At 44.4% G+C, this 12,553-nt stretch overlaps 1 protein-coding gene across 1 annotated transcript; it reads right to left on the bottom strand.

Moving 5' to 3' along the window:
- Positions 1–2,192: 2,192 nt before the first annotated feature.
- Positions 2,193–11,849, bottom strand: FAM8A1 (family with sequence similarity 8 member A1). Its single transcript, XM_059399506.1, has 5 exons — positions 11,054–11,849; positions 9,749–9,869; positions 8,016–8,139; positions 7,140–7,279; positions 2,193–5,648 (listed from the first exon to the last, which is right to left on the bottom strand). The coding sequence occupies exons 1-5, from the start codon at positions 11,769–11,771 to the stop codon at positions 5,504–5,506; spliced, it is 1,248 nt and encodes a 415-aa protein (XP_059255489.1). The 5' UTR covers positions 11,772–11,849; the 3' UTR covers positions 2,193–5,503.
- Positions 11,850–12,553: the final 704 nt, after the last annotated feature.

The following is a 12,553-nucleotide window of genomic DNA, read 5'->3' as shown; positions in this document are numbered from 1 at the left end:
TGCTTGTATCTGTATCTTCCTTGAGAGGCGACTAGACAGTGTTTACTGATCAGGCCTTGGAGACACATGCCGAAAGCAGCCTAAGAAATTACGTGGTCCTTCTTACAGATTCTTTTACTAATTTTCCCCCCCAACTGGATCTCGTCCATGGTCCATAAAAGACCTGTTGGGACAGCATTTGCTTGGTTTTAGAGTTAATTTGAGCACATGGTGATTTTGTACGGACTTTTATTTTGCTTAACTTCTGGTTGAAATCCAAATTCAGAACTTTAAAATGTTTATGTGTTTTTCCAATTTTGCAAAGATATTTTTTGTTTTGAAAACATCTTAGGTCATTATCTGGTGCTGGTTTGGGGAGAGACATTTTATAATTCTCACTTTATTAATAATATACATTTGACACAGGCCTGTTTGGGGGCAAATGATGGTGAATACCGGAAACCTGGTTTTAATGTGGAGATGTTAATGCCTAACTAAGTGGCAGGTTTGTTCATTATCTGTCATCCTCTGGGCCCATAATGAGTGGGAGTATTAGGCTTTCTGCTCTGGGAAAAATTTTCATAAGAAATGTGCTAGAAATAGTTATTTAGTATTCTTTAAAACAAGTTGACTGAAAATCAAGGTGGCTTAAAAATGAAATCTGGCACCAAAGCTGTAGTCTACAGAGCTGTAATCAGGGCTTGGGACTTGGATTTTCTGTCTCCATTGTCGTTATTCCCAGGCTGCGCCTGTGGCTCCAGACGACATTCGTGAACGCAGCTCCAGCGGCAACCCTGCCCCTCCCGACTCGACTCGGTCCAGCAGAGGGAATCTCCTTCCTGGACTGGCTCCGCCGGCAGACGTACTTCGCAGCCACTCTCTGTGACTCTAACAGCGGTCTTGGACAGGCCTCGGTCCTACCTTCCCTACACAAGTGAAAACTGAGGGCAGTTCATAGAAGAAGGGGGGAAATACCATGGAAAGAAGCTACTTCTAGTGCTGGAAGACTTCGAATGCCTGAGGTCCAGGCCTGAGGATGGCACTTCAGGTACCAGGTTGTTTCAAGTAATTTATGATTTGGGGCATTAAGAAGAAGTGTAATTTAGACCATTGAAAAATGTCTTCAAGCTAGCTGCTTATTAATAGTTAACAAATTCTCTCCCGAAATTGTTCGTGTATTTGGGATTTTATTTGAAATTAAAGTGGTAGACTAATTTTAAGTTTGTAACCAGGCTATAAATTAGTCCACCACTTTAATTTCAAATAATAAAATCCAAATTTTAAAATTTTTATTATTCAAGTACTCATTATTCATGTAACTCCTGTTACAGTCGTTTCAGGCGTACAGCGGGATTCGGCAGTTCTGTACGTTCCTCAGTGCTCACCACCGTAAGTGTGGTCACCACACGTGATTATAGGGTTAGTGACTCCTTCCTGTGCTTCCTTTCGTCTCCATGACTTCATTTGTTTCCTGGGTCTATTTAAAGTTTGAAACTCAATGAAAAGGTTTACAAAGGTTAGCCTGCGTGTTGAATGGAAACTGACACTTGATGTGGTAAAACTGGGAAAATACGTGTATTGGGTCTAGTGACACATGGCAACTGAATGGACTAGCGCTGTGGGGCAACTCTTACAAGCTTACCTCGACGTCCACTGTCGTTCGTAGTTCCAGAAATGTAGGTTGTGCCTCAGCTCCGAACAGCACATTGTCTGTAGAACTCAGACCCGGCCATTGTTTAGCTACATTGAGTTGATCTGCGTTCTTCTTGAGGAACCTGTTTTGTATCCTGTCCTCCTCCTCTAGATGTGTTAGAATAGGAAGCGCTTGTAAGATCAGAATGAGGTTTAAACTGTCCAGCTCAGTCATTTACCAGCTATGAGCCTTTGAACTTCCGGTTCCCCATGTGTAACATGGGTCCTTAGTATCTTGCTTAGTAGTTGGGGGGGGTTAACCATTTTAAGGACAGAATTAGTTGAACATTAAGCATAGTCATCTGTGGGTAACTTCTGAGTGACTTGCCTAAAGAATATACCCCAAAAGGTACACTCTTTTTTTTGGGGGGGGGGGTAGACCTCTTATTTCTGAAAGCACTCTAGCTGACTGCCATTCTCCTAAAGGCCGAGAATGCTAGAAATTTGTATTTGGAAGCAAGGGTTCCCTTAAGCAGGAGATTCTAGAGCAAACTTCAATTAACAGTCAGAAAACAAAAGCATTGGTGATCAAGTATTTATTGAGATAAAGAATACAAAGGTGGCATACAAAGTATTAAAAATAGAATGCTGAATTTTTTTTATAGGCAGGCCATCAGATACTGTTTGTGGGTCAAGCCCTACTCTAATGAACTGTGAGGATATACATATAATAACATAGTTTGGAATGAGGAACTTCACCCAGGCAAGCACATAGTGTGAAGATTTTGGCCTTTGGTACAGGGGACGGGAATGGCAAGTACCTGAAACGGTACTTGTCAGATTTTAGGAATACTGGTATTATTTGGGCATATTTTTCAAAAGAAACAACAGCCTGTTTTAATAGGGCTAAGTGTGGACTGAAAATATTTAATATCCCTGTCTCTCTCACAAAGCCCAGTGCTCGCAAGTATTTTCAACTCCTTTCTCCCTTCCTGTTGCTGGAAATACTGATGCATGAGTAAAACCCCCACACAAGTCACTTAAGGGAACAAGTCCTTTTAAAGCAGAGTTAAAACAACTTATACTTGTCATGTAAAGCAATAATCACTAAAGACCTAGTAGTGTTATTTAAATAAGAGGGCCCTCAAATATGTATTTTTTTCCCAGTCCTAAATAGTGGGGGAAAACTGGAAAGTAAGTGTTTAGGTGGAAACAAGTGACTTCTGCACCAGTGCGATACAAGCAGCAGCTGGGTAATACTTTATAACGCGTTACTGTCCAAAAAGTTGTTGGCTTTATTTTTATAGTTGTAGCTTGGTCTAAAAATCAAGGCTTACTATCCTCCCATTTACTTCCCTAAACCCAGCATGGACTTAGTGCGTCAGACTTTTCTCAAGGTGCACCAGCCGTCCGGAGGCCTGGGTATGGAGATTTTCTAGATGCCCACGTTAACTGCCTGTTCTGCGGTTTTATTCAGGCCATATTCACTGCAAGTGGTCTTACTTGGCTTGACTTCTAATATTTGTTCCCTTATGACTTATCTTGTAAAAGTGATGAATAATGTTTGTACTATGAAAACAACTCTTTTTGCCTTTTTAGGCTAGAGTTTCAGCATGAGAATTATACTTGGACACAGAAAATCAGCATTTCTAGAAATGAAAAAATAAAGTGTTTTTGAAAAGACGGAGGCTCAACCCCTCACAACCCTAAGAGAAAAAAAGTGACTCCCCCTTCTTCCCCACTATTTTGTCATTTTCCCCCCAATGATTTGGAAATCAAAATCTCTTTTCCTGTGTGCCGAATTCAAAATACAAACACACTTCATTTTGTTAGAAAGGTAGAACAGCAGTAACAGAACTTGTATTTATTTTATCAGGGTATATAACTTGGATCCCAAGATGGATCTAAATGAATCTACATCCAGCTAGGATTCTAAATAACTCATATATAGCAAATGTGCAATATTGTAAGAATTAAACTGGGCTACTTGCTTTTGTTTGGCAATAGAAATAAAAATAGCCTAGATGGTGAACCTTCTAATTATCTGAGAGGAAATTCTACATTAAAGATCTATTCCAGAGCTACATGGCTGAAGGACACTTCAAGTTGAATTCTCCATCAGTGGCCAAGAGAGCAGTATCCACTGATGCTAACGTATACACTACTGAGTGAGTTTACGTAACTTTTCCTACTGTGTCTTTCTACTGTGAAGGGCCAAACACTTTAAACATCTTCTCAGGGGCTACAAGTGAGTGATCTGTTGAGTACTTTGACACACTTAATAGGCTTTCTGTGATGTTGATTTAATAAAAAATTTTGAAAAACATGGTTTATGAAATTTTACAATAAAGATTAATAAGGGTGCTGTTCAGGTTTCTATAGACATCAAATGTGAATATTTTCAGTTTTAAAGTCAAAGAAAAAACCCACATGTCATGTGTTTGCTATTTGAGACCAAAAATAAAGTCCAGATTGATCTTTTAAGCAATCTAATTATGAAGTATCCAAGACAGGCTAGTGTTTTTGGGGAAAACAATGTCAGGATTGGAAAAAATGCCAAAGAAATTTCTCCGATAAATCTCAACACTGTTAACTGGGCCATTTAACAAAAGCATGCACACACATTTAAAACACTAAGCTTTGCTTCAGTAGAAGAATAAATTAAAATGTAATACACAAAGTGTTACTTAACAATTCCCTCAAAACATCATCCCTGGCAGGCCCCCAAAACTTAGAAAAATGTATGGAAATGGTAAGTGTCTTTGTTGTAGAAAGAACAGTTCATAATGGGAAAACTGCTAATATTTCACAGGCTACTAGTATTTTATCATGAAATACTAAGATTAATATTTAACTCCTTGATGTTTCAAAAGTCATGGAACTATATAAAATATAATAAAAAGAAACTAGCTAGTATGTGACTACCTGGTGTAGAAATAGAAGGTACATTCAGGACACTGAACAGCACTAACACTTCATGCTTCATGCCACTCACATACTGGGAATATTGTTTTACAGTAAATATGCAACAATTTGATGAAGTCCTTCCCCCCACATACTTCTCGTTTGATTTAGGGCACTAAAAACACTTGCACATGAATTTCAACTTAAATTTACGGTGAAAATTTAGGTGACCCTCCCCTCCCCCTTTAAAAGCAATCACTAACTTACCTTTTCTTTAAAAATAATCAATGATAATAGAGCAGTAGGGCTGAATACTTTTCATCGTCATGCAAAACTTGCCCCAAACACGTGTTGAACAGGAACAGTACTTGTACAGTGACATCATTCCCACAATACACTGTAGTCCAGATCTGCAAACTTCAGGTGCGGGAACTGCTAGGCCTGCCCCGTCCGCCCCTTTGTCTTGCAGCTAACTCACTTCCTCCTAGGCTGGGGGCCAAGTGCATTACCAGATTTGTGTCTCCACTCCGTCTCCCCAAAAGCAAACACAATTACCCCAAGAAGTGTTAACTAAAGATGAGTTAATGTGTTTACAAAACACAACTGGACTTTTTCCATCATTTTGGGATAAACCAAAATAAATTTTTGAAAGTTTCATCTGGCGATTTCACAGCTGAAAATGCTTTCAGCAAATTCTAAGCCTTAGATCTTAAGAAAGTATATGTTGTCCATTGTCGATTATAAAACCACTTGCCGCCTTTTCGATCTGAAAATTTTTAACACTTGAATTTAACAGGTTTTTCTTCTGGAAAAGTTCTTTGGCATTCAAGTAAAATCAATACTTTCAGAATAGTCACCTGCATCACACTGGAGCGACTGCTTTAATTTCTAAATCATCAATTAGTGTAACTCAGGGATACCGATGGCCTTGACACATAATTTAGTCTTGTTACTCCAGAGAGTATGGAATTCAGAGCTTTTGGAGGCATCATCTGACCCCATTTCTTTTTACCACAATGGTTCCTGCCACAATGTCATAGGCTGTTCGATTATGCTGAAAAAACAGCAGTGTGATGAAAGCAGGAAAAAAAGAAGCAATAGAAAAATTCTTGATCAAAGCTCGTATAGTAGACCTAAAAAATTAAGGTAAAAAATACCAGATAAATTACATACCAACCACTTAGAGGTTAATACTATCCTACACCAAGTTTAAAATATATATATTTAAAATATACATTCAAAGTATTGAGCGTTTTTACCTTAGATATCGGAGTTACTTTGAAATAATTGCATTATATTCTGATCAAACCACCTGGGCTCTAAAGACAACATCAACAGAAGAGTAAGACTAAGACTTCAGAACTTCCACATGAAGAGCACTGAGGAGTACTCTCAGAATGCGAACTAAAGGTTTAGAGTATTTTCTTGGATATTTGGCTAGAAGAATAGCTGTTCCCTTTACTTACCTTTTGAATATTCACTCGTGTGGGTTTAGTACCTTCTACACTCATGCCTCCTGCAGTCCCCTCTTCTACCTTCTGTGAGGCTCTGACAGCTTAAATTACTGTGTATTCTTTCTTTGGGGGATGCTGTGATTAAAGAAAGCTTTACAAAGCTTCCAAGTGTGGCTCAGAGTGGAGAATTCTCCTATCCGTGTTAGATTTCTGCCTCTCCGTGCACGGCAAGGCTATAGAGAAAGTGCGTGGCTGAGTGCGGCTCTGAACGCAGACTGGCTGCTGTCAGATCCATTTTCAACCACTCACTCGCGCTCCACATCTGTAAAAAGGGGATAACGCTACGGATGGTACCTGGCTTATTAATGCGTATTGTTTTAAACAAGGCCCGTTACGTAAGAGGTGCTCAATAAACAGCCATTACTGATTCTCATTAAAAGTAGCAACCAGGATTATAATAATCACAAAACTGTAAGGAAACTTGAGGATATCTGCAAAATGGAGGCTTCCAGAGTCTCTCCTGTTCCTTTACATAACACCCCAGCTCTGAATCATTCTGGCAGCAATTCCAGCCTGTATCTTGTTTTTTGCTCCGCTGACTGCCACCTACTTAAGTCTCTACAACTCCCATGAGCACAATGTGTACCTCTCCCCACAGAGCCAGACGCCGCCAGCCAGCCCTGTGTCCTGCCAGCGGGACAAGCGCGCTCGTGTGGTTTGAGAGCCGGAGCTGGGTGTGTGCAGGCGTTTCCGCCCGAACCCTTGCTGCCCATTCACGATGGGATGACACGGATTACTACCACGTGGAAACTGGAGGCGCGAGGCAGATTAGTAACTGGCCCAACAGCCACTGATTTAGAGAAAAACCGAACTAGGTACGGAGCACTGATCAGACACCGCCACCACCCAAACCCCCTCGCAACTTTTATTCCATAAAATGATTATCTTGAAATTGTACACTGAAGAGGGGTCTACAATTCCACAACAGTTGAAAACCTCCACCTTTTCCGTTTTAAACTTAACACAGGTTAATACCATTACATGCCATGGGAAAAAAATACCAACATCCTAAAAATACTTATCAAATGGTATAACTTAGGACTAACATTGAATTCTACACTTAATTATTTTCGTATGTATGTAGGAAATTAAGCCAAGAAAAGAACTTACGTTGTAATGCTAACATTTGAGGAAGGAATCACTAAAACCCGACTCGGTGCAATAAGCACTGATGTGTCACATGTCACCACGCGAAGGCCGAGCAGGAACTTCCCTGGGGTAGCTCCACCTGCTCCCCAAATGCAAATTATCTAAGGAAAGAAGGAGAGTTTAAAGATTATTTATTTATTTGACAGAGGGAGAAGTCAGAAGTAGGCAGGGAGGCAGACGGGCGGTTGCGGGGGGGAAGCAGGCTCCCCGATGAGCAGAGAGCCCAATGCAGATGCGGGGCTTGATCCCAGGACCCTGGGATGATGACCTGAGCCTATGGCAGAGGCTTAACCCGCTGAGACCCCCAAGTACCCCGAGAGAAGGAGAGTTTAAAAATAATTTACTAGCTCAACTCTACCAATTTTAAAGATAAGTTTTTTTGCCATGTTATTCATGTTTTAAAATTTTAAGTTGAAAGAATCTCAGAATATTGGGAGGTCAACGCTGTAAGGCTTCTCTGCAAGTCTTTTATACCCTCAGTACCACAAGAGGTCTACTGTAAGATTTCTCTGTGACCCATTTTCTTTTTTTGTTTAGCAATTTGTTTCTATGGAAAATACATTTCAAGTTCCACAACCAACTTACAAGTATATTTTTGGACCACAAGGCTCAAATATGTTATAAAGAAATTGTCTCCACTCAAAAGTTCTGCTTTTTGACTTGAAGAATACTACGTTAAAGAACATGTGGAAAAAGTTAAAGAGATATTTGACAGAAACATGCATAACTATAAATTTCCATTACTTTTTATGTTGGGCTGATCATCTAAAATTAGATTGTTAAAAAATAAATAAAATAACTTGTTAAATGTGAATATTTGCTGAGTCAGTAGCTTACCTCATAGAAACAAACTAACAATCTGTATATAAGAGCCACAATCATCATTTTCTGCAAGTCTTCCATTGATGTGTCTTCATCTATTTCTTCTATTATATAATGCATAGCAAACTTAGAGATATCCCTATACAAAACAATAGTTTGGGGTTATAAAGAATTATTTACCAGAGCAATTTGCATTGGTATTTTTTCCAGCAGTGTCACAAACTAAAACTGAAATTCTAAATTAATCTTTAGGTTTCCACACATTTTAGCTTCACAGAACATTCATTAGCTTGTTCAACAAACAAGCAGCATCGAACTAGCCTCAGGGACTCAACCTGATCTCTGCTCTCACAGAGACTCTTACCTACCAGACAAAGCACAACAAAGTACCAATGAAGTGGGATGGGGGTGATGACGGAGAACCCCAGGGTAGTAGGGAGACATGTTCCAGGTACATTTCACTTAGGGAGTGAAGGCTTCCCAGAAAGGACGTTTGAGTTTGAGCTGAGATCTTGCGTAGGAAGAGAAGTTAGCCAGACAGAAGAAGGGGGCGGGGGGAGTTTCAGGAGAGAGAGACTAGGGAGAGCGCGCGCCTAGGAACAGAACAAGGCTGTGATGGAGGCTGTAAGCAGGACGGTGTGGCTCAAATATTAAGTACAGCAGGTCAGAAATAAGAGCATCTGTTAAGTGATAGGAAGACAAGCCTTTATCCTAATGGCAGTAAGAAATCGCTGAAGAGTTTTAAGGTGGGAGAGGGGCAGAATCCGAATTTATGATCTCCTTGGTTTTACTATCAGAGACTGGACTGAGATAGAGCAGGAGATGGCAGACCGAGATACCAGTCAGGAGGTTTTTGCTATGATCCAGATAAGAGATGACAACCACTGGACTGGGGAGAAGCAGTGACAATGAAACAGTACAGGGACAATGGTCTGAGCCAGAGGCTGCGGAATGGGAGCCTGAAAAGAAAGGAGCTGGTACCTGGTTGGCTGTGTGGGAGGTGGGAGAGCAGAGTCAGCGGAATCCAAGTAACACTCAGGTTCCTGGCAAGGACCCTGAAATTTCACCAAAGGGTTTGTATCTTGACACACTTACTACCTTTGGATTTGTAAGTTCCGGGCTTCACTTCTTGAAGTAAACCCAAACTTCAGTCTACAAAAAGGAAGTATGAAGCTCTGCATCTCATGTTGGTGATACAACTGAAGACTTCGTATGAAATGAGCTCAGCGCTTAGCATATATAGAAAGGGCTGAGCAAGCGGTCACTGTTCTGTGATTACTAATGTGAAAGGAGGATCATTCAGACACACGGCTCACTTTGCAGTTCTCTTGGGACTTCCCCCGATATATAAGCTATCAGCTATCCCATTTGGAAAAGCCGTCTAACTGATTACCAACACTTCAGCTACCCAAAGCTCTTTATGTTTTTACTCTGAATGGGATAGTAAGAGGGAAATTAATGCCTAGTCTAATAAAATGGTTGAATAAAAATCAAATGTTTACCCTCTTTTGATAAGTGAGATTCCCACAGATCTTTCAGAACTCATTGTTCTTTCTTTTTTGTACTTATTTCTTAAAAGCAAGAAAACAAATATGACCAAGCTCCTTGGAGGAGCTCCCTGTAGGAGAAATCATGACACTGGCACACTGACTGTCCACACAGTCACCTGCGGCCATGACCAGAACTACAGAAAACAAGACTTCTATGCAGTAGACATTAAAACCTTTCTGCAAATAACCTTAACTTACTTTATTCCACTGAGGTGCATAATGCTTAAGACAATGGTTGCTTTTATAAAGAAGAGAATAAAGAAATCCACCATCTCTGCCATAAATCTGTGGGCCAAGGATGGAATAACATACTCTCTGCCTGTAAATTAAAAAAAAAAAAAAAAAAAAAAAAGGAAAACTAATTATTTCACAAAGGCCTTAGAACCCAAGCTAGGTAATAAATGGAGAACACAAAGTCAAGGTATAACCAGCTAATAAAAAAACAAGTTAAAACCTCACAACAGTTCATGGTATTGACTATCTCTATCAGTACCACATGCTATTTATTCCACTATTTACTGAACAGCTTAAAGTTTGCTTTCACCACCTTACGGTTTAAAAACGATTTCACAGATACTAAGTTATTTAAGGCACTCAATACATTTCACTAGGGACTCCAAAGCATACCCTGGTGATCACCAAGCCTGTGACACAAAATAAAACATTTTTTAGTAAGAACCCAGGTCAAGTATAGATAATTACAAAGTAAACGCCTGCGTTCCTCATACTACCCCCTCTTCATTAAGATTGTCTTGCTTCTCTGTGTAATAAATCCAATGATTATCAATCTGACACCGCAAGTTCTGAGTGGGATCAAATTCAGGAAAACTAGATCTTGTCTCCTATATGGCTGAACAAAGTAAACAGAAAGTCTAACTAATAAACTAAAAAGTGTAACTAGTGTTCCAATTCCCATACAGAAGTAAACAGACAATATTACAAAGAACATCAGGCAGGGCTCCAAGGTTCGTAACAACGTCTGCATTCATGTCAATCTCCGTTCATATCCGTCAGCTTCATCAATTCCCCCATCAAGGATACCGATACTACCATTTATCATCATAGACCGCATCATACATAATAAGCCCACGTCTGGATTATTCCCAGCACGACCCGCACCCCCGACCCCGACCCCGACCCCGACCCTGCCCTCAGAGTGGGTTTGCCACCCGAGAACGAAGCTCTGAGCTCGGTCTCCACAGCACAGAGATCAAGCGGCCAGTCTCCTGAGCAAACATCTCCTTTCACGTGGAGACGACTAGTCCCAGGAATAAGGGAATCAGGTCGGAGGACCGGGTCTAAAGGAAAAGGAACCCGTACAGCCTCGCCGCACACTTCAGGAACTTCCAGCCTGGGCGAACGACCGCCGCGGAACGCCGAGAAACACAACCCGCGCGGCTGCAGCGGCTCCGGAAGTCGCAAGCGCGGCCGCTCTACCCCCCGCAGAGCGCCCCTAAGACCCTCCGGCTCCGCCCCGCCCCGCCTCTCCGTCGCGCTGCTCACCTGCCTGCCGCCCGGTCTCGCTCGGGCTTCGCGAAGGGGCGCCGGGTCCCACTCTGGTCACTGGGGCTGTCCGGACGGGCCCCTGCCCGTGCGGAGCCCGGGCTCCCAGGCCCGCGACCGGAGCAGCGGCGGTGATGCCGGTAGCCGCTCTCGGGTCAGGCCCGGCGGCCGCGGCGCTCAGGAAGTAGAAGGGGTTGTAATAGCCCAGCTGGAGGGGCGGCAGCGCCGCGGCCTGGGGGGCGGCGGCGCCACCGCCCGAGGGGTAGCTCGGCGGGGGCGGCTGGGGGCTGCAGTAGGCGGGGAAGGCGGCCAGGCCGCTGTGCCAGGTGAGGTAGCCGCAGTAGGACTGCCACAGCCACTCGTGCACCTGCCGGGAATACTCGCGGGCGCTCAGCCGCGCCGGCCTCTCTCGCGGCGCGGCGGCCTCGGGCGCCTCGCGGCCTGCCGGCTCCTGCAGCCCCGCGCGAGGGCCCGGGGCCGCCTCTCCGCACTTCCCGGGCTCGCGCAGCGGCTCCGACTCCTCGGTGGTGCCCGCGGCGGGCGCGAGGCCCGGGACGGGGGGCCTGCCCGGGGCCTGGGGTTCGGCCTGCGGCCCGTCCCGGGGCCGTGGGGCGGCGGCGGCAGGAGAGCCTCTCAGGGAAGGGACGGGCTCGGCGTCTCCTCCGCCGTCGTCCTGCCCAGGAGGGCGGCCTCGGGCTTCCTCCGGCCCCTCTGCCATCGTCGCCTCAGCAGCACCCTCGGCGGTCCTGTCACTGCGCCGTCTCCCTCCCCCACTAGCCCCTCCCCAACGGCCGGGTCGCCACCGCAGCAGCCGCAGGCGTCAACAATCCGCCACCGGAAGCGGAAACCCCGCCTCTCCTCGGCGTCGCAGGCCGCTGGGCGGAGCCGGGGAGGGAGGGCGTGGAGGAGGGGCAGCGTGCAGCGGCGCGGGCGTCCGGCGTCGGGCGTCTCAGCTGACCCGAGCTGGTGGCTCCTCGGGTGTTCGGACCAGGTTGCCCGCTCCCTCGCCAACTCTCACGGTCTTCACGAAGTCTAAGGCCCGTGGCTTCCCCACATCATCCCCTGGGAGGTGGGCTCAGGCTGTCCCAGGAGAAACTGCGGAGGGAGGAGGAGGATTTCCGAGGGAGGTCCGGGGTCCCGGTTTCGGTGACGAGCCGCGACCGCGGGTCTCCAGGCACGGGGCTTGTTGCTTACTCCGCCTGCGTTCTTTCTAGTAATCAGCCCTGGCCGTGTGGACGCAAGACGGTGACGCAAGACCTGTCCCCGGGGTTAAGGGTTAAGAAATGAATCCCCAAACTACAGGATGGCTCGGCTGCAGGGATTTTCAGTGCAAAGGACGGGAAGTGGGATTATAGGGATTATGTTGATTTAAGATCGAAACTCGTCCTTATGCCGGAGCTAACCTGTGTCGCTAAAATCTTACTTTCCACGGCTGTACACTAGCAACACTGCCTTTCCTCAAGCCTTCGTCTCGGCCTTTAGTGTATCTATTCCTTTATA

The sequence above is a fragment of the Mustela nigripes genome, chromosome 5, assembly GCF_022355385.1.
Source record: "Mustela nigripes isolate SB6536 chromosome 5, MUSNIG.SB6536, whole genome shotgun sequence".
Classification (NCBI taxonomy): domain Eukaryota; kingdom Metazoa; phylum Chordata; class Mammalia; order Carnivora; family Mustelidae; genus Mustela; species Mustela nigripes.
This window is presented reverse-complemented; position numbering and strand designations above follow the sequence as displayed.

Bases quoted from the DNA above. Each gene is read 5' to 3' on its own strand.
- FAM8A1 (XM_059399506.1), bottom strand. From the start codon at position 11,771: ATGGCAGAGGGGCCGGAGGAAGCCCGAGGCCGCCCTCCTGGGCAGGAC. The intron at 8,140-9,748 runs GTAAGTTAAGGT...TGTTTTGTATAG, and splicing joins ATGCACCTCAGTGGAATAAA to GGATATCTCTAAGTTTGCTA. The intron at 7,280-8,015 runs GTAAGCTACTGA...TTCTTTCCTTAG, and splicing joins TGTTAGTTTGTTTCTATGAG to ATAATTTGCATTTGGGGAGC.